We start from the raw sequence: 26,507 nt of genomic DNA, 5'->3' as shown, positions 1-26,507 counted from the left end.
TAGATCTATGACCAAAGTTTAAGTTTCAGATTTACTTTTAAGCTTCGTCTGAGAACATAATCTCTTATTGTCTCTTACCTGTTGAAGGTTTCGTCCTTTGACTGTGTGGTTAACGGTATCCATTTTATGTTTTGTTTTCCTATCCTTATTATTTTCCAGCCTTGATATAGTCATCGGGTTTAGTTGGTCCCCCTTCAGCTCCTGGTCAAGCTCCTCAAGAGAGGACATCATCTCCTGGAGACGACTCATCTCGATGTCCAGTTCCTCTGAAAGTCTGTTTGACATCGACTCCGACTCCGGGGAAGCCCATCTACTATTACACTGACCGTACAGCGAGGATGCTATTTTTCTTTTAAAAACCGGATCCGTGTTGATAATATCCATCTTGCGATATCGATTAGGCAGTAAATCCGAATCGTGAGACTATCATGTTAATCCATTGCGTTTCTGCTTGAAACACAGACACCATCTGACTTAATCCATACTGGCTCTCTGGTGCAGTAACATATCAACGGTAGAGATCCATGGCCTCGTTGTACAACAGATGCACAAGCAATGACGAGAGGCTATACCAAGCCTCATCCTCGTAGATGGCTTCTTTAAGAAGACAGAGCATGTGCCTCTGGCAATCCCTCTGACGGTACGGTCCACTCCTAAGTGTGTGACAGAGAGAAAGGAAAAGCTCTTGCGGTTAGCTGGTCTGTCATGCGAGAACTCTCCGTGTGCAATTGTTTCGCTCTGAACTCTATGATCACTGACTGGAAAACACAATGCAGGCGAGAGAGACACCTACAATCAACGACCCAAACGCTGTGGAAGGTAACGCTACCCGTTCGCTCTCAAGTGAACATACCAATGCACAGTCAGTCTGGTTGGTCACCCACAAAGATTGAGGTGTCGCGTCCGGTCTGGGAAGCGAAACAGCGTGGCTCCAGCACAACAATCGTCCCAATACCTCTGCAGAAATTTCTGCACGTAATCCAACAAACGTATCAGTACGTTTTCCGAGATAATAGATCTTTATAAGTATTCCCCATATGCGGTAGGGGAGATATACCGTTAACACATCTTAGGTCAACACATAGATCAAACGAAAAACACTTGTTCCTAATCTCCAATAGTGTGTAAAGGGACACCGAGACGGGTATGATACGACGATACGACTCGATCCCGAGTCTGCTGAGATTAGAGAGTGCACTTGTCCCCCTCCTTCACCCCCGTCCACAGGTGTGACTGTCTATGTCCGAGTTTTTACCTTCAACGGCTAGTCATTTCTCAGCACGGGACACCTTCAGATCAATTGCCTTGAACACAAGCTGGTCTGTTCTCTTAACGTCGCCAACATACTCTCGCCACATTAAACTCTTCGGCGAAGAACAAAATCATAGTTGTAAGTCCTGATCGGGAGTTAATACCACTGGATTGCCGTACGTGAACTTTATCCAACCCGCCACGGGGGAACATCATATAGAATAGTTCTGCTTGTGCTCAAGTTAGTGTTTTGTTAGAATAATGGCATACCGCTTGACTGATTCCCAACTCCTGCGTTGAACATAAATCTTACAGGGCGTGCTCCTGCATACACTGACCAGCGGTCGCACGTCCGGCCATGTCCAAGTGGTATTGTCTACTCTGTACCTGTATACAAGTGTAGAGGCGTCACTCAAGAACGAAATCGATCGGATGGTGACAGGTAGTAGGACAATGGGCTTCGACTCCCAGCATTAATCCCTAGCTTGCTCACAGACGTACAACAACATGCTACACGGCTGAGCTCCCACCTGCATTAAATCTTTTCCTGCGACATGGATAAACCCCATATATTACATTGTCCGGCTGTTTGTTTCTCTTTCAATGGCGAACAAGCACACATAACGGGATCAGGGAAACATACTGGCTTCGTATAAACCCCTGGCTATCGTAACAGCTGGTTGAACAGATGCGATTTAAGATAACACGTGTTAATGCCTACATTCGTGTCATAAGTGAAACTGCATCTACACAAATCATACATCACAACATTTGTTCATAATTTTATGTGTTTAAATTGCGATAACCGACGACTCAGATCTTTTAAACGATGACATGTTCCGCATTTCCCCAAAAAACATTTATATCAAATCATGTATGAGAGAGCATTACAAAATTATTCCGGCTGAAAACTTCCTTGACTATTACCAATACACACGATATCAGTTTTCTAAACATTTGTATTACGGGGCAGAACGCGTCTTTCTATACGTCATGAAGAGCACGCTAGCTTGACTTTCGATCCCATCGTATAAATGTCATTTGTTTTGCCCAGGACATGCTTGACCTAGTTTTGATAAGATTATCCACTGATTTTGGTGACATTAGTGTAACGATATATCAGCATCACACACCTGGAGGAGTGGGTCATATTTTGTATATGTGCGTTAATGCATGGGTGATTCTTTAACGACATTTTGCTTTAATGTTCTGACACTGACATATTCACGTCATGCTTCTGCATTATGTTAAAGAAACGGATGGTTACTCCCTGGTTAAAGTGGTCGCCCTTCAAGGAGTAAGACTGGGTTCGAATCCCATCTTAACATTGCTTTATTCCCGTCACCATGCATATGAAGCGTTAATAGTATTACTAATTATACAGCATTACAGTTTTTAGATTTTTTAAATTGTCCGTTCCTTCCATTTTGTAACGAATATTATTTACTATTGTCCCTATGACATATCTAATTCCTATTGTCCCTATGACATATTTAATTCCTATTACGAATTGCTAATCGCGTGTCACATTTATATAACATTCCAGAACGTGTGGCACATTCCAGCTTAGGATATATTCATAACTTATACAATGTCACGTACTAACAACGTGACACATACCTTACAAAATGTCACATATCAAAATAATGAGACACATACTTTATAACATATCCCATACTTATTCATGTCACAAATCAAACACCGTGACACAGACCCTATAACACGTCACATGTCTATTCATATTGCATATATCAAAGCCCCTGACATAGCTGTATATAACATGTCACATTTATATTCACGTGACACATAACAAATAATACGTCGCATATTTTTAACATGTCCCATACCAAACAACGTGAGACTCACGTGATTACATGTAACTATTCATACGTTAATATAATGCCTGAACACAACACGTTCCTATTTAGATAGCATTGCCAACTCATGAATTACAAAATATTTATCATTGCCTTTTTGTGTCGTGTCTGCGACATGTCTACATCATTTCCATTTTAACGATAATCTCTACCAGAATGGATGGCGATAACATAGAACGTCAACGCCAGAGATTAACCAGTCTCGATTATCCGCCGAAACATACATCATAGGACGTAAAAATCAACATAACGGTGAAAAATTAAGAATGGGTCACCGAAAATGTGTTCGGGAACACAACTGTTTGATATAACAGAGCAATAACGTTTCCTCAAGAAAGCCCTCCTTCCACCCAGTATAGATCAAGTTCCGCTGATATACTGGAGGCCCGACACAAGAACCTTTATAATCTCAACCGACCCCATTCTCCATGTCTAAACCCTATAAGATTGATATTTACAGGTGATTAAAGGCACAGGTAATGTATATTTGCTATTAGTCTCAGCGTGAAGTTAAACAGTGGTCGCTCCGACACAAGAAGTCCTTCTTCATCACTTTCAGCTATTGACTTTACGCTCGCGTGTTGTCGTTATGCAATTGGTCTTTGTACTTTGAGTCTCAAAGATCCGCTCTCTGAGAAGGCAAACAATCCGGGTTGGGGCAGTAAATAAAGGCCAGGGGTCGTATAACTGGACCGGAATTCCATTTAAGGCTTCACTGCCTCCGACCTGGCACTGATGGATGAGCATGACCTAATGCGGAAATTAATATGTTTCCGTTTGGAATTAAACTTCCAAATCGCAACAATGTCACTGTGGACGAGGCGTGGCCATCATATTTTGAATGAATCATCTATCAAAAACTGGCGCTGGAAATATACATTTGTTCATTAACACATGGTTAGCATGGAGATTGGGCGCATTTCAAATCGTTTTATTAACATCTTTGCATTCTGATGGGACCGCATGCGCAAAAGCAGGTCTTCTGAAGAACATTATTAACTTTTCATCATTTTTGAAAAAGTCTCTCAACAACAAAAGAATATAATGAACCAAAACAGATCCTACCACGAAACGTAGACCGTTGAAAGATGCTAAAATTTCCAAGTGTTCAAAACCACTACGTGGTGTTTGAAGTTATCTGAAATGACTATTAATGTGTACTTCAAAGACATGGGAGTGACCTCGAACACTCGCTTCCTTTTAAAATGTTTGTAAAAGAAATAAATGTTATTACTGCAAACAAAAGGCTGTACTTTCACAGTTTACTTTTATGCCGAAATAACAATCCTAAACTTATGGATATTTTTTTAATGTCCTATTCTATTAAAATTTTAAGTAAATGCTCTCTGAACTTTTACGATATTGCTTTTTAGTCCCAAACTCATTTGCCTTCAAGCGTCAACCCCGGTGAGGTGTCACAACGTGCTATCAATGACCTTTAATTATCTGTCACTCAAATAAATTTTGAGTATATTAACCATTAAATACAATTTTAGACATGCTTTGCATGTAATAATCCCATGATGGGGAATGAAGCCTTTGATAAAGTTTTGTAATTATCGCAACATAAGCCATCACATTTCTCAAAGGAGTTCTGAATTGAAGGATTCGTCACAGCAATTAATTCTAAGGCACTGCCTATAGTAGAAAGTACACGGAGGTTAACCTTTACCATTAATTCTGTCAGCAATTCAAGGCGATATATATTCATCAATTTCCAAGTTGTCGTGCAGTGTGTACTTACACAGCGTATCTTGTTTCAATGCTGAGTCCTACTTTCAATCAAAGTTTACCAATAACATCGTACGTCTTCGGGTCAGCTATTTCTTTTTGTACTTCTTTTATATGTATCCCACTGGGAGTGGCCGAGGTAATAAATTGACATAAAGCAGTACAAACAGAGCATCTAGAGTTTTCCGTTTGCCTGACTGAAAACATTATTTCACGGGGAAACAAGTGGGATTACATTTTGAGTCATTTTATATGATTAATGTTGTTCGCCGCGAAACGGGAGTATAACTAAATTTCCTTTTGATGTTTATCAAAGTCCGACTCGTTGTTACGCGAGTGTTAATTCGTTCACAAATTCAATTACTGATATTCGATAACGGACTGAAAAACTGCCTCCATGAAAGTTTGCGCAATCATAATGTTCTCTATCATACAATATCGCATTTAATCGACAGGAAACTGTCTAGAGTTACCCCCCTTGATTAAAACGGCAACAGGCGACATTACCCGATATGCTCCATGACGTAATCACATGACACGAGCCATGGCGTTTAAAAACAGTGCACGACCCTCAGGAGCAAAGGTCTCCTATTGATTACGATTGCTGATCGAAGGTTTTGTGACGGGTTACCAAAGTTCGTTTTGATTTTCTGTGTAGCTGTATCAAGTATCGAAGTACAGGCGACAGCCGGCTGCCTCTTGACGTGACGACGTGACGCGTGATGTCGGCGACATAGGCCCAAGCCTTCCCAGACAGCGTGGTAAGGTTTATAATACTATACCGTCCAGACATCGTATGATCTTAGGAATATATCATACATGCCTATCGTTAAGTGGGTGAGTAAAAATTTGGATTAGGCACACCTAATGCACAGGTCACGATATAACGTAAATTTAAGTCACGTTAACGTACCCATACGTACTCATTACACACGTAACACCATTCCAAGCATTACTACAGCCATACAGCCTTATCTGAAATACACCATACACGTATCAGCGTTATATATACACCCATAATAAGAAACAATATTTATATTTAGAAGTGATTCCTATTAAAGTTCAACTCTGACGTAGGTCCAAATTATATTACATGTTCTGCTTTCAAGGCTACCCTTCATAAATCAAAATTGACAAATATACATAATATGTTTTATGTCATTATATAAACTGGTTTAGCGTGGCATAAAAACTCTTCAAAGATATGCTATCCATTGAAGGTACAATGGACACTGCTTTTAGAAAAGATTGCTATGATCATGGGAATGGCCTTGTCGCTTTTATTTCCATAGATTAGAGATTTATAATATCGAGATCAAAGAGGAAAATATAAAAAGCATTGATAAAATGAGATCTCCACTACATGGTTTGATCAAATATCATAGCACACTGCCAGTAATGCTAAACTGCAATAAACAAATATGATTTTGAATTCCTTAAGTTGAACCCCCCGTGTTCGGCGACTGTTTTAAAACAAGCAATAGCGGCCGTGTGGTCCGTGCGTGACATTGCTAGCATACGGGGGATATCTTTGAGCGTTATTTTGGCGGCGAGATCAAAGTCTCGTTACTTTTCCTAACGTCGTCTGCAAATAAGGAAGTTGAAGTCAACGACTGTTTAATGATTATAACTGCACGGCTTTGAGATTCGGCATGCCTTGACCCTTAAAGAAAACATGTTTACCTTATGAATAGGCAGCGTACTTGAGTCCATGCGAACTTCTTTGCAACAGAATAAACAATGTTTGTCTATTCTAATGTAGCACGTAATCGTGTTATCCTTTCGGGATTTTGTAACATAATGATATTTATGTTGTTAAATTTGATATTATAAATATTGTATACACCCAGTTCAGTGGGTACTAAATGTAATAGTGAGCATAAAAAATGTCCATAATTTTTTGTCTACTACTTCAGCAAATCATAAAAGCCTTATAATCCAAACACGTTTTAATTTTAACCCATTAGAATGTGATATTATTTCCTTTATTAGCCTTGTGGCTAACGTGAGTGAGTGAGTTGGGTTTAACGCCGTTTTTTTACAGTATTCTAGTTATATCGCGGCGTGTCAGCTTAATGTGAGAGGAAAGCTCGAGGTGATGCAGGCCTCAGACGTTTACCACTTCGGTGAAACCCACGAGCACGGGTATGGTGCTGACAAACCTAGAAACATAATTGGGGCGAACCGGGATTCGAACCCACAATCATAAGTTTCTGGCTTGCCCAAGGGACGCAACTCTGCACTGCGAATCGCGGCGCCTTAGACGACTAGGCCACCCGTGCCACCTGTGGCTAACGGTGATGAGGTGGGTCGAACTAGGGGTTTAATGTCGCGTCCAAGATTATTGGATTATATAGCGAAGTGCATGCACGTGTGTGTGTTTGTGTGTTTGTGTGTGTGTGTGTGTGTGTGTGTGTGTGTGTGTGTGTGTGTGTGTGTGTGTGTGTGTGTGTGTGTGGCTGCTTCTACTAGTCCTGACAGATGCCGATTTTACTAGTGTATCCCACTGAGATACCATGCCGCAGTTTAACATGAATACCCCACTCAGACACAGTATACTGACTCCGCGCCGACCAGTCCTTGTTTTAGCCCCTTAATGGCGGGCGCCGGACAGGATAACAACAAGTACCATCTTTTAACGTCTATGGCTATGACGGGGCCAGGGATCGAACCCCGGACTTTCCGCTTCTCCGAGCGGACGCTCTACCACGAGACCATGGAGACGGTCCTTATGGCTAACGATGTCGATGGTACCATGAATCCCCCGGTGCGATTCCCACACTGGTAAAATATATAATGCCCAGTTTATACATAATAGTATAAGTAAGAATTGACTTCCAATATTTGTTACTTTTGTGGAAGCATAAACGGAGAACCCAGATTTACGCAAAGTGCACACCTGAGTATACGTTTATACCTCCATAACCGCAATAATATATTGGAGTCAAGGTTTATAAATACATACGTCAACAATAGTACTTCACAGCCTACTTATGTTAGTATTAACACAAAGATAGTAGACAATAAGATACATCCTTCAGCGCATGAATGCAACAAAAGTCACGATGGGAAGGGTTTTGTCGCTTTTATTTACGTTTAATTAAATTCAAATCACCCCTTGGCACATTTAACCAACGGATGTTACAATTTCATCATTTCAAGCAATTTAGATCCAATATTTAAAGACGATGGAAGTTAATAAATGTTTGCTATGTCCTTAAAAATAGAGCTACAGGGCACTGTAGCTCACTTGACATATGAAGAATTCAATGAGCGTCACACGGCCGGACGGACGACAGACAACTCGCAACGACATAACCCCACTAGCCTTTCAGTTTGGTGAGCTAAAACAGAGTAATTGTAAATACATGCATTCGGAACACAAATGATACACATGATAGAAGAATTACACACAAATCGAATTTGATTTGGAAATACAAGCGAGACTGCTTTCAGTCTACCAAACATGTTGACACACTAATCTGACAGGGAACCCTCAGATACGTTGCCTCCTCCTATTACTAACATAGACACCAAGAGTCCTATTAACCAGTCTTTCGACCACCATATCCCCGTACCGCCTACGTTGTAGTGTCCCCAGAAGAGGATCAATCCTATTTGCCCATATGCCGGAAGAGAACAAATCGTTCTGGTACTACAAAGATAAAACCAGCTATTGGCCATGGAGACCGTATTTCGTGATTTGTTTGAAGTAGAATGGTGATTGCTGAGTACTTGACTGACTCGTGTCGGGGATTGTGTTCAGTGAGTAGGGATATTAATACAGTTATCGGTACTGGATGGGACCTTGATCGTCTTGTCCTTGTCCATTTAGCCGTATGGGCGTACACAGACACGTTTCTTTCTTTACCTCTGTTTGGGCAGAATTAAAGAATCAATCCTTTTTACCGTTCTTTATTCCTCGTGAAATCATTCTATCAATTTCATTCACGTATATTTTTCATCGACGTAAATCACAGAGGTCATAAAATGGTTGGTCATTAAAGGTATATCGAGTTAAAACATACTTATTGGGGAAATACATTCTACATATAACTAACTATTATACATGAATTTCCTATCTGGTCAAAGTAATATTATGAAATAATTGATATCACGAACTAAATGGTAATTGCAGTGGTAATTAACCATGAGTAATTGTGACAATCATAAGAAATATCATTGATATCACTGAATGGTTGTTTTTTAAGATCATTTTATGCTGTTACAAACTTATCTTGTTATGCTGTTACAAACATATTCAGAGAGATCCTGTTCAACTTTTGAATTAAACATAAAATAAAATTCATATCATACACTCTGAAACTGTGTTCTTGAAATTTCAACTGTCAACTTTTGTTGGACAATTTTACAGACATACTAAGTATTGACCAACAAGGTGGCTCAGCAAACTCTAAAGTGGATTGACACATACCCCCTAAAACAACCGTCCTTGAACACGAACGGGAAACTTCAGTCCGAAACAATGTCACTTGATCGGGGAACGAAAGAAGATTATTACGGCTTCACTTGTTGAGTGAGTGAGTGAGTTAGGTTTAACGCCGCTTTGAACAATGATTCAGTTTTTCCACGATATGTCAGCTTAATGGGAGAGGAAAGCCCGAAGTGATGCAAGTTTTAGACGTCTACCATTTTGATGAACCCACGAGCACTGATTGGTGCTAGCAAACCTAGAAATATAATCAGGGCGAATCTGTGAATTGCGGCGCCTAAGACGACTGGACCACCCGTCCTCCAACGCCTACACTGTACCTACTAAACTATACGAGGAACATGCTCTTTGTAGGTGGAATATTTGTCAATCCTTTATCTTTATCAACGAAACACGACCTTCTTTCCCCTCATCATTGTGTGTGTCTACTGATAAATCGTCCATCATGTGTCCGTAATGTGACCGACAAAAATGCATTGCCCATTTCATTATTTACATATCATATAAGACAGCTACATAAGAACGTACTCGACAATGTGTAACATTCTGTAACCCGACCCCTTCCTGATGTGCCCTTAATTTACCACATCGTCAGAAAAATTGACAGCAATATACATCATCCAGGGTTCCTGTCTGGGACGAGGTTATACCTCTCCTATCTACTAAAACACAATTGTAATAACATGTTACACTATGAATGATGAGGAAGTAGCAAAGGCGTTCTTGTGTTAACTTAACTAGGTATTCACACTGGAGGGACGTTTCAATCAGCACACCATCATTCCGTAACAAAGTCACCGTGGCATTCTAGTTATCTACTATGCTCTCTTCTCTGCCCTCTGCTGAAGGTGTCAGTTTTGTCTATTATTCACGTGATGCATCACGGATCTACACATGTGTCATCTACAGAGGCATCTGTCTATTACCATGCTTACCATATCTTCTACGCTTCTGTCAGATTCCTGCAACAGATAGACTAGTATCTTGTAGGTTCTTATAAACGTTTCTTGAGGTTTTTGGAGATGTTTCCATGGTTAGGTTGCGAGAGGCACCCACCGAGACGGCGTTATCACCTGAACTTCAGTACCAATCATATTTATGACTTGTTATCATGGTACAGTCTTCTTCTAACACATGCATGGTGAACAATAGTATGCCAGCCCATATTGGTTTATATGCATGGCAGTATAACTCTAAATGAATGTATTATTTTATGTCAACGACTTCAATGGATTACAACTAAAGAATGTTTAAAGATGACTATTTTGATATTTTGCTGGATATATGAAATACGTTTTGTAGAATAACCCAAAAGAAAACGTAATATTCCTTCAAACAAAGTTGTAAAAGTTACGTTTAAACTGCTGGAGATATGAAAATGGTTTTGTACCATACCCCTAAAGAAAACATCACATTTCTTCTAACATAAAACTCTCACTTTTTCATAAAATGGTATATGCATGTATAAATAGATGACACAGGTTTTGCAAATACATACATGGTTCAAATCTTTGTTTTCCAAATAAAGTTGTGCCCGTTCAAACTTCAGACATCGATTAGTTGCGCCAGGTCGAAGGTGGTTCTAATAAAACAGAGCTACGACTGATGAACTACCAAGGAGAGCGTCAGAGGAATGCCTCTGAACAGAATGATTGAATGTAAAATACTTAGAAAGTCTCTTCCCATTTCTTTCTTTGGCTCGCCTTCAATCTGCCCGTCTCGATACACTTGGCATGCCTGGTTACCACCGGCGTTGCTCCCTTTGCTGAGTACATCAACTGTGTATTATCTGTATATTTATGTAGGATTATGTTGTAGATGGGATAGAGACCTGGCAGAGCTGACAACTTGCCGATCCTGTCCAGATAACAAATGGAATCCACGCACAGACGACATGGTGACCTTTCAGACCTGTCGAACCAATACCTCAGTTACCCGGATGAGACACCATCGGGAGGTCAAGAAGCGAAACATTGGGTCGCCTGTTTACACCAAACATGGCAATGATATATATGCTGATTGATTCATGTGCCACATGTCCAGAAACGTGTCAGCGGCATAAGTATGTGTAAGTACGTTAACGGATGTAATCATTATACAGAAGGATTACACACACAGTATACAAAGGCACTGCAAATTCAGGAAGCAATGATACCGTCTTGTATAAACACTCCTGTTTTAGACACGGTGTCAAAAGAAGAAAAAATATCACCGTAGAAAGAGTTGGTTGCAAAGAGTGAAAAGCTGTTTGGGAAATCTACTTAGACGTTAGCACATTGCCGAGATCGTTCCCCAGGCCTGCAAGAGCCTACGGATTACGAACCTAAGCCATTTACAAGTCAGAATTTGCTGTATGCCATTGACACCATCCCTGAAACGATTAGGAATGAGCTACGAAATAACGCAGACTATTCCCTCCTTCTCAGACCTGACTAGCAGTAAAACATTTCAATTACGCCGGTAGACAGAGCAGATTAAGTCCGTCTATGCTAACACCATAACAGAGTCAGCCGTCGGGAGTTGAGAAGGTAGATTCTCGCTAGCGGCCACTTCTAATGTGAAAGTAGACGGTTTATCCGAAAATTGTGCAAATAACATTAGTATTTCATATAATAGGATATTTTAATAAAAGGTTATTTTTTCTCGATAATTGATTTATGACTATAACTAATATGATTATTTTGAAGCTGTAGATATAAGATGCTGACCTAAAAAAATGCAAACCCATGTTTGTGTTTGATGTTGGCTAAAAATGAAAGAAACAAGGAATGGTTATTGGATGGTGATGTAGTGTGCAGAGTGAAGCAGGTATTGTCGTGATCAGTTTCAGTTCACAGACACCAGACATTCAGCCGAGTAACGTTTTAATAACGTTTGTAATTGTTTGGTCAAATCCAAATTTCAAGTGTATACGCAAAAAGGCCTGGCACTTTATATGCCACAGTCTACGAGCAATTGAATGTTGGTTATGTTCGGAACTGCAATCGGGGTCGTATTTATCTGATACCAGTTCCAGTTTTGCATTTGTTAATTTCAAAGGTGAAACATTTGGTTTTAGATACCACATTTGGTGAAGGGAAACATTAGTTATAGATGGTTTCGTATGTTGTTAACCTTTTCTCCATTTTCAACATTGGCGCATTGAAGATAGTACCACTCATTACAATTAACCTTATGTTGCCTTATTTTAACAAACACCATAAAATTAGTGACCTCCTGCATGTTACAACTCTAAGATAATTAAACGCAAAACGTAATTGTCAGTTTCAATGAGCTATAAGTCTAAGAAAACTGCATCCGAACATCTCATATGTCGGTTAAAACATTGCAATAAATCTTTCAAAACTCCAAACAGCCCATGCATATAATTCAAATATGTTGAAAGTTTCTTATTTGGCTGACCTTTGCAAACACATGCTATCTGTAACACATTTGTGCCGACGATAATGACTAAAACCGCCTCCATAGTGTTAATTACCATTTCGAAAACCTAATCCCAACTCCGTTTCTTCAATTTGTTCTGGCAAATACCGTGTTTTATTGCAAAACTTTCAAAGGAACACTTGCTGGGATAATTGATACCGGTTCGTACGATGAAGAACTTTTCTAAAATTACGAATCTCCTATGTGAATAAACAGTAATATGGCAACGAACTAAGAAAGCAAGTTTTGACACACATGTAAATATCCCTTAAGTGCATCTGTTTCAACAAAAACTGGCTGGAAGTGTTATTTTAATGAGCTTGAAAATTAAAGGAACAGGATTTGCTTCTTGTCATACAACAGTATTTTATCACTAGAACGGCCTACACTACAGAAATACAAGAATGTCAGCGAGTTATGACGAAAACTGTGACCATTCCGTAGACGGATACTCCGTTTCCTGTACATACTTGCAGTACCAATGGTTATATCATAACTGCTACAAGAGTACCCTTGGCGTGAAATAACCTGATTCTTACAAAGATTTCGATGAGCTGGTGTCTCTAATTCAACACTTATAGGAATGTTAACATTATTTCACAAGAACGTCGACAGATTCAGATTCTCATGACTACGAAATATAGAAATAATGTTTGAGATTACCCTGCACATTTAAAAGCAGTTGCGTATGTTCTTAAGTTTCATTGTCGTTATCCATACGGCATAGGAAACGTGTTGGCATACGGTAAGCTATACCGGAAACATGACGGTATACGGTAACTGCTGAAAACGTGATTTGAGCATCTGGAATCGATGACGATCGTTTAGCAGATAGGTTGTAAGTCCCTGCGGATTCGGTTTAATTGAATAGGCGAGTTTCTAACAGCCTCTATTTTAACTGCGCCTCCTCTTAGTTTATAAGTGCCTCAAAAACGGATGTAGCCCCGATAGTGAGTGGTATTCTAGGCAGCGATCCCCTGAAACTCAAATTCGTAATTTAGACTTTTTTCAGACCTATCGTTCCAATGGCATTTTAGGGAATGCAGAATTTAAAAAACAGGTTCGAATTTCTTTATCCAAAACGATTTTCTCTCCGAATGTGCTCCAAATTATTTTCGACAGTTGCAGAGACGCAATACCTCGATTTGATAAACGTTACATTATTCGGGTTTAGTGTTCACACGTAAAGACGCAAGAGTTACAATACAAAACTAATTACTATGGTTTTCATGGGAAATTTCTAAACAAATATTGTGAGGAATGGTTCGTGACCTTGAATTACGGAATGTCGGTGGTAATTATAATCTCAGATTAAGTTTTATAATAAAAATCGAAAATTCTAATATTGTTCCGTTAGCAAACAACGTATTCGTGTACTTCCAGTCCTGTGTAATGTTGAAAAGGCTTTATCGTTCCCCGCGGTTCGCTAATAAGATATCGGAGTGGGTGGTTGGCATTAGCGTAACCTTGAAGACAATGCGCCACTACTTTGGAGTGGATCGTCCCGGTTTTCTGATCCGGGCCATCTATTGTTTTCCGGACAACGCCGGAGGGCCCGATTTTCACGCATATTGACCTCCCACAACAGTGTCATCGTTTCCCTTGTACATCTGTCATTCGAGCGTGAAAGGCGACATCTCAAATATTGCATATGTCGAACACTGTTACTCGTTTTTCTTCCCTTTGGTAACCAATTGTCATTTACGACAACGCGGAAACACATTGGGAAACATCAAGTCTGCCATTTAATCTGCAGTTCCATTTGTATGTCGAGCTGAGGGTTGGTTTATTTGAGTCACCTTTGAGTAAAGAATTTGATAGTGATTATCAAGCCTTACGTTGTGACAACCATATCCAAATTTCAGTGCTTACGCAAATTTAGCCATACGCTAAAACAAACGGGCACGCTAATACTAGTCTCAAACAGAAGTAACACCATTTTTTATTGTATGAATATGACAATTTTAGATTCACGTTCACATACGAACTCCATGACTCGATATATTGCTTTAGTCGACATAACTACCGATAGAAACCCGATAGGCATAGTTATATTAACTGTGGATAGCTCGATATTTTCATAATCCCAAAGACTTTGAATTAACGAGGTCCTAATGTGTGATATCTTAATAAAGAGCGAGAACTCGGCTTCAACGAAGCTAATCCTGCTCCATCAATAGTGACAATTAACATTAACGTTAACATAAACGAATTTCAGATTTGAAGACGAGCATGGATGTCCACGTGATTGTCAAGGGCCATTGTACGTCATCCTGTTCACGGTTAGGTGGATGTATCCACATGGAGCTGAGTTTCCCTGTTGTAATTTGTCACAATCATGTTTATATCCGATAAAATCCACAGCAGATACCTCATAACGAACAAAGATAAAGTATTGCCATTATATTGAACACATTATCAAGGTTAACCTACCGTGCCCGGGATTTTTCACGAACAGATGATTTTCAATTACTGACGCGTTGAATGGTATGAATTCAACACAACGCTATGCCCTCTACAAGCATGGTAATGCATAAAAAGAGTAAATGATTTTTTTGATTAGGCCTGCCTTCAAATCGGATTAATGGTTCCTTAATCATTTCTCGAAATGGTCTATTAATGTTACATATAATCGCGCACATACAGCCCTGACCCAGATACTGTCATAAGCCACCACGCTCAATGGAAACAGAAATAGCATTAAGAGAACAGCTGATAAAATACTCCGTGAGAAAAAAGGCTGTCAATATTCCTTTTATAACAAACATAATCACTTTTGAATTTGCAATCTGTGTACACTGAAGCATGAAAGTGATAACGACTAACAGTGTTTTCGTTTATATGTAATGGCCGATCTTGCTTTCATTTGCCTCAGATCTGTGCCTGAGAAATTGTCCCACCTTAATAATGATACGCTCTTCAAAGCGGACCTGATTTACTACATACGGGTAATCAATACAGCCTCATTGTGGGTATATTAGAACACGCTTCCATGTATGGGTACAATGCTGTAATTTCGTTACATCGTATAGTTCCAATGAAATAAAGCTTTCATCTGAGGAACACCGATAATACCGCGTTCGCAAACGCTGGTTAAAGAGAATGTGAGTAATGAAACCAGTGTTATCCGTGTAATGAAATTATCCCAGGCTTTGAGGGCAATGGCCTTTAGTTCTCAGAGGAATCATATAATATTATATTCATGGATAGCGTCAATTGACATATTAACTGGCATGGCTTTCTGCAAGGTGTCTGCTCGATGGGTATGTACATCTACTAAAGTATTTGTGTCCAAGACTCGGCACACAGGTGATGAACACAGGTGATGAAAACAGTGATGAAAACAGTCACTGATGACAGAGTATAATATAAATGTCTCCACTGTGTAACAATACATCCAATGACAATGAGCATTATAAATATACGTCCGTGTATTTCCCTACCTGTTCCTGGGAGGGGAAGCTTTAAGTCCACACTTTGACCGCTGTTCTATCCATGACTGTCCAGTGTATCTTGTCCCGTGTCCTCAGCCACCCAGGGTCATGGTTTTATCCAAACAGCGACGCCAGTCTAAACACTGAAACATACAAACAATGACTTAGTAACGCCAAAAATTCCAGGACTTTGAGCAAACAAATTAGATTTCTGGTCTTACCGTCCTTCCTTAAGCCAGGGGGATCGAGTCAACATGACAGTGAAAAGACCCATGCATAAACAATTGGACTATTTGAATAGGTCCGTCTATACGTGTGTGTATTACTTCGCAATCGGTCAACGGACCTGTTTCACTGCACCCCAATAAGATACATATATTAGTTATTTCGTTCAGGAGAAGAATAAACCCGTCTGTTAGATGTGACTTACACGAGCGATTCTGGGTGGTTTTCGAAACAGAGAAATATTTGCACGGAGATAATGTTATTTAATTGGCAGCTTTCATACATCAATAGCTTAAATTCGTGTTTTGTATTTTGCATTCAAAGAAAAAGCTAGACATCTCATCAAAATGAGACAGGTGTTGTAATATACTGAGTTTCGTGTTTGCTTGAGAGCGGGTGGTATTTGCAAAACTGCAAATTTAAGATGACCATGCCACTAGGTGGGACGTAAACCAGTCATACCCGTGTCTAAGCGCTCGAGTACATTTACACTGATACCTACCTATGAGCGCAAATCAAATGACGCCACTTCTTAATCTTTGAAGCTCAAATGAATTGATCAATATTCGCTTTGCGAGTACTATATAATGCCCTAATATCAAAGCTCCTATATTTTGATTTTAGGTTTTAATTTCAGATCACACTGGTCGTTTTGGTTATATTGAAAATGATATCATTTGGGCCAATGTAAAATTGCATATCCTTGTTCATAATGTCATATCGAATATGCTTTGATGTCAACCATAATATCCTTTCTTCTGAATCATATATCCAGAGGCGATACACCCAACCCACTCACACACTTCCATATCAAATATCTTTTGAGAACAGTCTAAATCACCCGCCGCTGAAATTTAGCTGAAATCTCCAAGGACAAATACTAAATGATAAATCTTCAGGGGCAGAAATATTATTCATGTGTGTATATGCCTGAAACAGCACATCACGACACAAGCATTGCACTGTACTTTATTTGACATAGTTTAAAAATTATGTTCAAAATCAAGCTTAAGCAACGGGTCATATATCATTCGGTAGAATATCGGCTTGCCGATAACCCGATAGCGTTAAGTTGGACAGGACAGTAAACGTATGGACATCAACGTGTGTTCAGTCTTCAACTAATGTTCTGATCAACATAATGTTCTGATCAAGACAGAATCTGTAGTATGATTGGGACTGTTTTGGCCATTAAAACAATGGCCAAAATCAGCGTTGCGGAGAGGTATACTGGTACTGGTTCAATGTTGGCGAATCTGATTCTGGAGAAAACCAAACTATGAGCACGTTTGTGAGTAAAAATAAATCTTCCTCGCATCCCGATCATTTTGACACAGTTAGCCATACGTGTCTAAACACTAAGATACCCCTACACCATTTCATTTTCCTAAATTTGGTCCTTTCTGCAATGCAATGCGACCCGTGAGGATCCGGATAGATAATAGGTCTTCAGCATCCCATGCTTGCGGTAAGAAAATATGCTTGTCGTAAGAGGCGACCAAAGGGATCGGGTGGTCAGGCTTGCTGATTTGGTTGATAAGTGTCATCGTGTCCCCATTGATGACAATCACTGGATTGTCTGGTCAGGCTCGATTATTTACAGACCGCAGTCATACAGCTGGACTATTGCTGAGTGCGGCGTGAAACAAACAGAAGCATTTGCAATTCATGATCAGCAACTATAATGTCAGATAAGTCTCCCTTAAGTAAGGAATATGAAATCCACAAATGGGCTAATGTGTTTACAGCAGTAACGATCTGGAAATCAGGCGAGCTGTGCAATGATCATGAATCACTGTTAGCAGATTATTTGATCATGTTTCATCCCTAACATCGACCCTTGACGTCACGCCCATCTACAATCACATTACGCCTACAGACAATGCGTCTAGGACTTTACACCGCTGCCTGTGATATATCAGCCTTTAAATATAATGTACATTATCTGGGTTAATGCAACACTGTCGAACTACAGATGAAAGGGACAGTTTTAATCAGCACTAAAAAACGAAGGGTCCGAAACTACAATAACACAGCCAGACAAGACTTCGTCTCCCCAGATGTTGACTTATTTAGTAGAGTACATGTTCAGAATCCGACTACCATATCAAGTCAAATGGCAATCGTATTTCTAGACAAATATTTGATACTGGGATCAATTCCAACACAGGATTGCGTGGTCGTATGGCTCAACAAAACGCCTTCTCTAATCCGCAAGCCAAGTTCACATTAAGCTCTCCCTGCAGCACACCCGTATCATTGAAACCAACACAAGGTTATAGCCTTACCTGACTTCGTTTGGTATACCCAATCATATTGATGGTTAACCTTTTCCGACATTTCTGCCTTTTCTGCCCACGAAGTCATCACACGTCTCTGGTTGCGATGTCATTTTCCGCTAGACAGAAACTGACACACTTTTAAAAATTATGTCGTGTGTCATGGCCGGACATAAAATGTAATTCCCTCGTGATTAGACCCTGCGGCAGTACAGGTAAAGGTTAGACAACAGTAGCCACCGTAATCAACGTTGCTCTGACCTCCGCGCGTGTGTACTTATATTCTCCTCCGGTCCTAAACTGCCCAGAGCTATTTGAAGACAAGCGGTCTGGAAAATATCAATTGCGCCATTGCTATATTGAAAATATCGTCAATCCAAGAATATGAACTAAAAAGGGCAAGGTTGTGGCTTCGTTGTCCGAGAAAATGCCGTCCCAATGTCGTGTTGTGTAGGTCTTCATTGTTCAGAAGGTTTCATATAATCAACACTACAAAAATACGAAAAAGTGTAATCTTACTTTAATACGGAAACACAAAATTCCGTTTATTGGAACAGAAAACTAATACCAACCCATTTGGACCTTACTTTTGAGACATGAACTTGTTATTTATCTTGTTCCATAATGGAGGTGTCTGACACTTATGACCACCAGATGACCATTCCATCAAAAGGGGAATGCCCATTGGTTCTCACTGGGAGGATACACAACGTCTACAAACCACGACAGCACCACCGAATCACTATCTCCCTCGCAGTCTGATACCTCGCTGGCTGACTAGATCCAGTAATATGAGTTGACATATGGGATCTCTGGGCTAGATCATCAGTTTCCCTCTCGACACAAGCTCTCAAACTACTTCAGATATGTCTCCTTTATCAATAACCCAACAATACACTTCAATATTAATCTACACGGCAGCCATCGGAAGAATCATATTTCTTTCATTTATCGCGAACCACAACGTACTGTAAAAGCACATTCACGGGCTTATCTGACCATCGGGGGCCTTGGCCTTAATGGGTCATAATTTAACATCCCACACCTCATACCCCCTGGATACCACACGCCCTACCCTAACTGTCAACCAACTCATTGGCGACCCACAATGTTTCATCTAACCAGGCACCTCTCATTATACAGATCCCATAGGTTTCATTGGAGGAGTTGACCATGTGTCCAAAGAAGTCTTATTGCTGGACAAAGTTGTCAGATTACCTCCCCCAATGCAACCAGGCCATGCCATCAGTGTCACCATGTTCAGATCACATTACCGACTCACCAGGAGCCTAGTAAGAGGACAGTTACCATTGTCCAACTCGCCAGTGACCATCAATGATGGACATGACCCAGTCAGGACCAAACAAAGAGATCAATACTGGACGTGTGATGGACTTGGGCAAGGGGATCCACGGTCACACTGATTTAATAGGATCTTTGTCATCGTTGGTTAGCTGGCATCAGGGGTGGGAGAAAACCATTAAAAGAACAATGACACGTTTCGCTGTTTTTCTCCTCACCAGATCTGCTTCCCCAGAAGAAGAATAACGAAAATTATACATTTTGTTTAAAAAGAACATTCAAAGTCAATCTGGCATAGCTCGTAGAATGTTTAACATGTCCACCTGATAATTGATTTCGTTTGGTGATTGTACGCAAACGTTTGGCTATTGTTCCAGAGACGAGATATCAGGCGACCTTTATGGTAGCTTCTGAGATGATATTGAGTGATGAGATGAGAATGCCAACGTTCTCCAGACGCCGACAGTACTCTGCACTTGAGAGTACTAATCACCCCTTACTTCCAATTTAGTCCAGTGACACAGTAACAGAAGCTTAATGATTATATGCATTAACGTCAGCAGGATTCACTATATTCTACTCTGACAAAATTTATTACACAATATTTCAGCATGTGATTGAATAGCCTGACATTTACGACGCCCCATCGTATCTAAAACGAACGGTGTAGTGTTCGTTTTTTACTAATAGCACATCAACACGGAAACTATATTTGTACCACATTCTGACTATTCGAACCATTGTCATAAACCAAAAATACTTCTATCTGAAAATGTTTCCTTTTCTTCAATTATTATTTTTCAAAGCGTTTGTTCGTCTTCTTCAGTTGGATCTGTTTTATATGGCAAAACAAATATTAAAGTATCGTATCTTTTATCCTGTCCAGTGCAAAGATATCGAATATTAAACAATATGATTGTCGACTGATTAGAAAGTTTCAAAAACGTGACGCAACGCAAACATTACCAATAACAATCCTGGGCTTCCAGGGCATAAGACATGAGGAGAATCTCCGTACATACAAAATAGTGACGTCCCAACCAGAGGTGCAATGCGATGAATGAGGGTTGTTGTTATATGTGAATCAAACATAATATATTTGTCGATGAAATATTTCGCTTTTAGAATGTGGAAACGAAGACATTTATTTGAAATAATCTTATTTGATCGTTGATCACATGTTTCCATTTCTGACGATTATGAAAAGGGTTTTGTTGCTTTTACAGTACACCAAGGATATCGTGTACAGTTTGACAGTATTGCCTCTATTAGTGACATATTATGACTTTGAACCTGTACATTATTAGTAATGTTTACATAATTGATACTAACAGTATTAGATATTCGAAGAACACTTATACTAACTTACAAGTTAGTATAAGTGTTCTTCGAATATCTAATATTTCAAGCTTTATGGCGGACCTAATGAGGTATATAATGTCACAACGAGGGCAACGGGAGCCAGCGTTATCTCGCGAGAGTTAGACGTATTGTGGAAAAACGACCCTCTTACATTCTCAATTGCTTCTTTCGTTAAATCACGTCTGTTATTTCATTAGTTAGCGTTATACCGTGTACGCTTCGTTAAGCTAGCCGCGATTGCAGGAGATAATAACGTCTTTTAAAAAAATCAATGACATAGCCCAGTTCCACAGCTGGGTTGTGATGACCACGTGACACTGATGACGTCATCAACTTCAACTCCTCGAGAGTAACGTGCCAAATGAGACTATGGTATCTTAATCGACTGTATTTAATCATGATTGCAGACCGTCATACGAACATATTTCATCTTAAGTGGGAAAAGACACATCGTATTAAATATTAGAATGCATAATATCGGCGCCATTTTTGCCAACTGCTCGTACCCAGTGACCTAGTTAAGGAGAATGATGGACCGCGTGCAGGGGGATGTTTTTTGTGCTCTTTGGTGATGCAGTTCATTACAACCCGCTAATGTTACCGTCATGTGAACATTTGATGGCGAGCCATGAGAAGGTTGTTAACCTGTCTATTAATGCAAGATCACGGCTGTGGAATAAAATAAACACCCCGTGACGTCATTAAGGCTGCAAAAGAAATAAACAAGTAAACATAACCTATGATTACGTGGCATTGTTCCCAGACAACGCCTTGCTACATTATGCCGTACCTGACTCGAACTAATTAGCCAGATTTAAATCCCTAGCTATGCAAATCCATTAAATCTAATTTTCTAATCCGTCCCATCGCGTTAGCGGTTTAAGAGGTGATCTACCTTAAGCCTATAATCTTATATTCTATTATCATGTACTATAACCCCAGGGTATATGTTGTTGCGGAGATTTGGCATTCTTTCACACGTTCAATGCTATGGGCAAATCAAAGGTGTGAATTATGTCACGTGTTGCCCGCACAGCTTATGCCCTACTGCCCAGGGCGACTACGCAGCTGATACATCATGCCAGTCCAACGAACCCAGCTATATGAACCGGTCTATACACCACCGGAGGATATATTTGTTTGACGTCTCTCTGTATATTATGATTATTAAGTGGATCAACTTGCCACGCGTTACTTTCCATGACGAATGTACAAACCAAGCCCCATCTGGGTGACGAGACCCTTTTCATCGGCAAAGATAGAAAATGGCGAGAAGGTCGGATTGACAGCCAGTTGTTTCACTGCCAATTTGTACTCATTTCAATATACGTTGAGAAGTTTCTACAAGACTGCAACATTTCTGCATAAAAAAGTGAGCGAGTGGGTTGTTTTAAACGGGAGTCAACAATACATCACGGGGACCAGAAATAATCAAATCTGATCTTGGCGGCCCAGTGGTTGATACAATGAGCAACGATTCCCGCCGTCGGGGTACGATGATACACACTCAGGTCACACGCCGTGACAACCAGATCCGTATCATATTCGGGGCCAATGGCTAGCATGGGGTAATAGGTATCCTACGCCATGAAGGTGGAATAAATATGTTTTTTCAAAATTTTTACTAAAAGACTAGGCAAGTCTAGATCAAACTAAACCAAGTCTAGTTTCCTTGAGTTCACAGCAGTAGAGATAAGGCTCTATTGAAAAAATAGAAGTAGATGTTCAAAGACTGAATGTTAATCTGGGTAATAGGGTCATTGGCCTATTCTGCCCCGGATGCATTAAATCTGTAATGAACAATAGAGTAGACTATAACACTGTTGACAGCAGATGTACGATATATTACGATGATATACAAATATAGCTATGGCGTAAGACAAGTCTAAATTGAATGGTATCTATTTGCGTGCACGGGTGCATGTTTAGCGCCCAAAGTGAATTTAAAATGCAATGAAGGTAAAAGGTTGTGAACAATTTGGATAAAAAGAGTCTTCATTAAAATGTAATAGTGACAGTTATGATCTGATAGGAGTCACCGGAGAGGGTTCGTATTTGCCTCAGAGCTCAAGATGCGATAGGTTACAGGAAGTGTCTACAGCAATAGCTCCGAGCACCTTGATAAAGAGGACGGAACAAGACTAGCAAATCTCTATTTGTCAAGGAAGAGGTTATCATCGGAGTGTATCTCTCTAATTTAGTTAGAAACAAACAGAATGATGCAGGGGACACGAAGTCACTTTATCTTATAAAATGCTTTGTGTTTGTTGAGTTCGAGTTGATGGGGTTACTGCTACCTACTGTTATCATGACTATTACACCGTAATCAAAACTAGTGTCATAATAATATGACACGACTCACACTACGACACACCACACCACACCAAATGACACGACACACTCTACGACACACCACATCACACCAAATGACACGACACACTCTACGACACACCACATCACACCCAATGACACGACACACTCTACGACACACCACACCACACCAAATGACACGACTCACACTACGACACACCACACCACATCACACCAAATGACACGACTCACACTACGACACACCACACCACACCAAATGACACGACTCACACTACGACACACCACACCACACCACACCACACCACACCAAATGACACGACACACACCACCATACCACACCACGCCACACCCCCACACCACACCACACACCATGCCCCCTATAATCAGCCTCAACCCTACCCTAATCCTCCACCAACAATTCCACCTTCTCATGTTAACATGGAATGCACCTTGCACCCGATGACGTTCAGATACAATCAGAAGTCACACCAACTCGTGACGTATTCAATCGCTATCGCAGCAGTAATTGGGCAATGTGGACATCCAATCTCGATCCTACACTCAACGTACGTCTCTCTGTTACAATGACGGGTAATCACGCTGCCCCGCGCACACCTTGCACCTAGTACCATCTGGATAACATCGGAAGACGCGAGCATTACCACCGCCGCACTGTGTCTTCTACAAAGGCCATCAATCTCATCTCTATGTCTGGGAACAATTCTTTATCTTACAGTGCATGTATCGTCCGCTCGTACAACCAAACCACAGTTCCTATAATCAACTGAACAGTTGCTATCTTCACTGTAACCGACCTAAAAAGCAAGAGCTTTCGATGTGATAAGATGTTTTTGTTCGTTAATGGACCTGAAACTACATATACCTGAAACGTTTTATATTTTCTCTCTACCTCTATCCCAAAAGTACCGACCGCCTCCGTGGTCTAGTGGTAGGGCGACTGCCCGAAGATGGTTGGTTTGTTGTTTAACGCTGCAGTCAGCAATATTTCAGCTATATGACGGCGGTCTGTAAATAATCGAGTCTGGACCAAACAATCCAGTGGTTAATATCATGAGCACCGATCCACGCCATTGGGATCGATGACATGCATCAACCAAGTCAGCGAGCCTGACCACCCGATCCCGTTAGTCGCCTCTGACGACAAGCATAGTCGCCTTCTACGGCAAGCATGGGTTGCTGAAGACCTTTTCTACCCCGGATCTTCACGGGTCGCCCGAAGATGGGAAGGACGGGATTCGATCCCCAGCCGCGTCAAACCGAAAGTTACCCTGCTTGGCGCTGCACATTAAGGGACTAAAACAAGGACTGGTCGGCTCGGAGTCAGTATATAATATCTAAGTGGGTATTCATGTTAAACTGCGGAATGGCATCTCAGTGGGCTAGCACTATAAAATCGGCATAAGTCCGGGTTGGTACAAGCAGCCAAACACACGCGTTTTAACGTCGCTATGGAACAGCAATAATCTTGAACGCGACGTTAAACCCCTTTTCACCTCAACTCCAATCTCGATATACTGTGATATACCGGAATATTGCTGAATATACTCACTCCCCGGACCAAACAACACTCAAGTATGTAAATTAATTATCTGCCTGCTTTACGCAACGCTCTCAAAGACCTTACACACTGTGTCCTCAATAATCTAAAAAACAGAATTCAACTGTGTGCGGAGATACATTCGCTGGGCATCGGTGTAGTAATTAATCAACACAACCACTAAATCTACACTTTCCTCAGCAAACTACGCGCTTTCAAATGGGTATTTCAAGCGTTCACCTCTGCCCTGTGTTCGTGTGCTGCTGAGAGGTCGTTCGAACAGGGTGCCTTCCTTTCCATTAAGCCCATAACGGGAAAGACTTAACGCAAAGGACAGTTGTAAATGTGATCTCGGAGTAACAGCTGGGCAGGCTAATTGAACAGTTCAGGCGTTGTTTGTAGTGTCAAAGCTTCTGACCTTCCTTCAATGTGTAAAATACAAACAAAACAAGAAGCGCTTACTGTCAACATTGTAGATATTGACGCGCACGCACGCCCGCATTGCACGTTAATCACCGCTCACGTGGATTGGGCGTTACGTTCGCTCAGAGCCCAAACTCTTTCTTAGCGTTTTTCAAATAATCAGAATGTTTACAAAACAAACCAAATTCTAGAGATCTTTAGCCCGAATTCTTAGCTATGTGTGTTTAACCGGAATCATTCTTGTCGATTAAAGAGGAATTTCAAACATGTCCAGTATTTGTTTGATAAATGGGTTTTTTTATCCATCACATTTTGTAGCCGTTACGTCGTATTACAAAACACTAACACGCGACCGCCTAGTGGATGAAAGGGGAGGTCTTAAATAGCGTGTTTGTTTTTTAAAACAACCAAAACTATCTGAAAACAACATGTTTCCATGACATCAAGCACTTTATATTCGTATCATAGATATGGAATCCGGTCTTAATGGCCAATTGGATTAATGAAGGTATGGATACATTTCACTTTGCGCATGGTTATTATTATCCGGGAAACAAAGGATGGATGGTGGGTGTACTCAATGTGGACAGCCTAGATTGTCTAGCGGACTAGGTGTCGGCCCGGAGAGGGGGAGGCGGTGGTTCGATCCCCTGGCCGCATCGCATCAAAAGTTTAAAGATAGTACTTTGCTTTAAGGGGATACAACAAGGATTGGGAATCAGTAAATTGAGTCTAGGTAGGTATTCCATGTCTAACTGCGGCATCGGACCTATCTCGAGACTAACATTTAGTCTCTGAAGTCTTATATTACACAATAGCCTTCTTGACTCTAAAGGGGCGGTCGGGTAGCCTAGTGGT

The 26,507-nt window shown here is 40.5% G+C and overlaps 1 protein-coding gene across 4 annotated transcripts in view; it reads right to left on the bottom strand.

The window, feature by feature from the left end:
* LOC124137030 (kinesin-like protein KIF26B) overlaps positions 1–26,507 on the bottom strand; it is a 324,882-nt gene that overhangs the window by 202,539 nt on the left and 95,836 nt on the right. For 2 of the 4 annotated variants that reach the window (XM_048403869.1, XM_046503131.2), the window contains one exon: positions 16,179–16,312. Coding sequence is in view for 2 of the 4 variants with exons in the window: in XM_046503128.2 (XP_046359084.2) it covers positions 79–384 (306 nt within the window). In the remaining 2 variants the exon portion in view is untranslated. Of the gene's footprint in view, positions 1–78; positions 893–16,178; positions 16,313–26,507 lie in introns of those variants that run through there. The other 2 variants (XM_046503128.2, XM_046503129.2) reach the window with 1 other exon arrangement.

Source organism: Haliotis rufescens, unplaced genomic scaffold (genome assembly GCF_023055435.1).
Source record: "Haliotis rufescens isolate VD_foot unplaced genomic scaffold, xgHalRufe1.0.p SCAF_3, whole genome shotgun sequence".
NCBI lineage: Eukaryota > Metazoa > Mollusca > Gastropoda > Lepetellida > Haliotidae > Haliotis > Haliotis rufescens.
The sequence above is the reverse complement of the archived record's forward strand: the minus strand, read 5'-3'. Positions and strand labels throughout refer to the sequence as shown.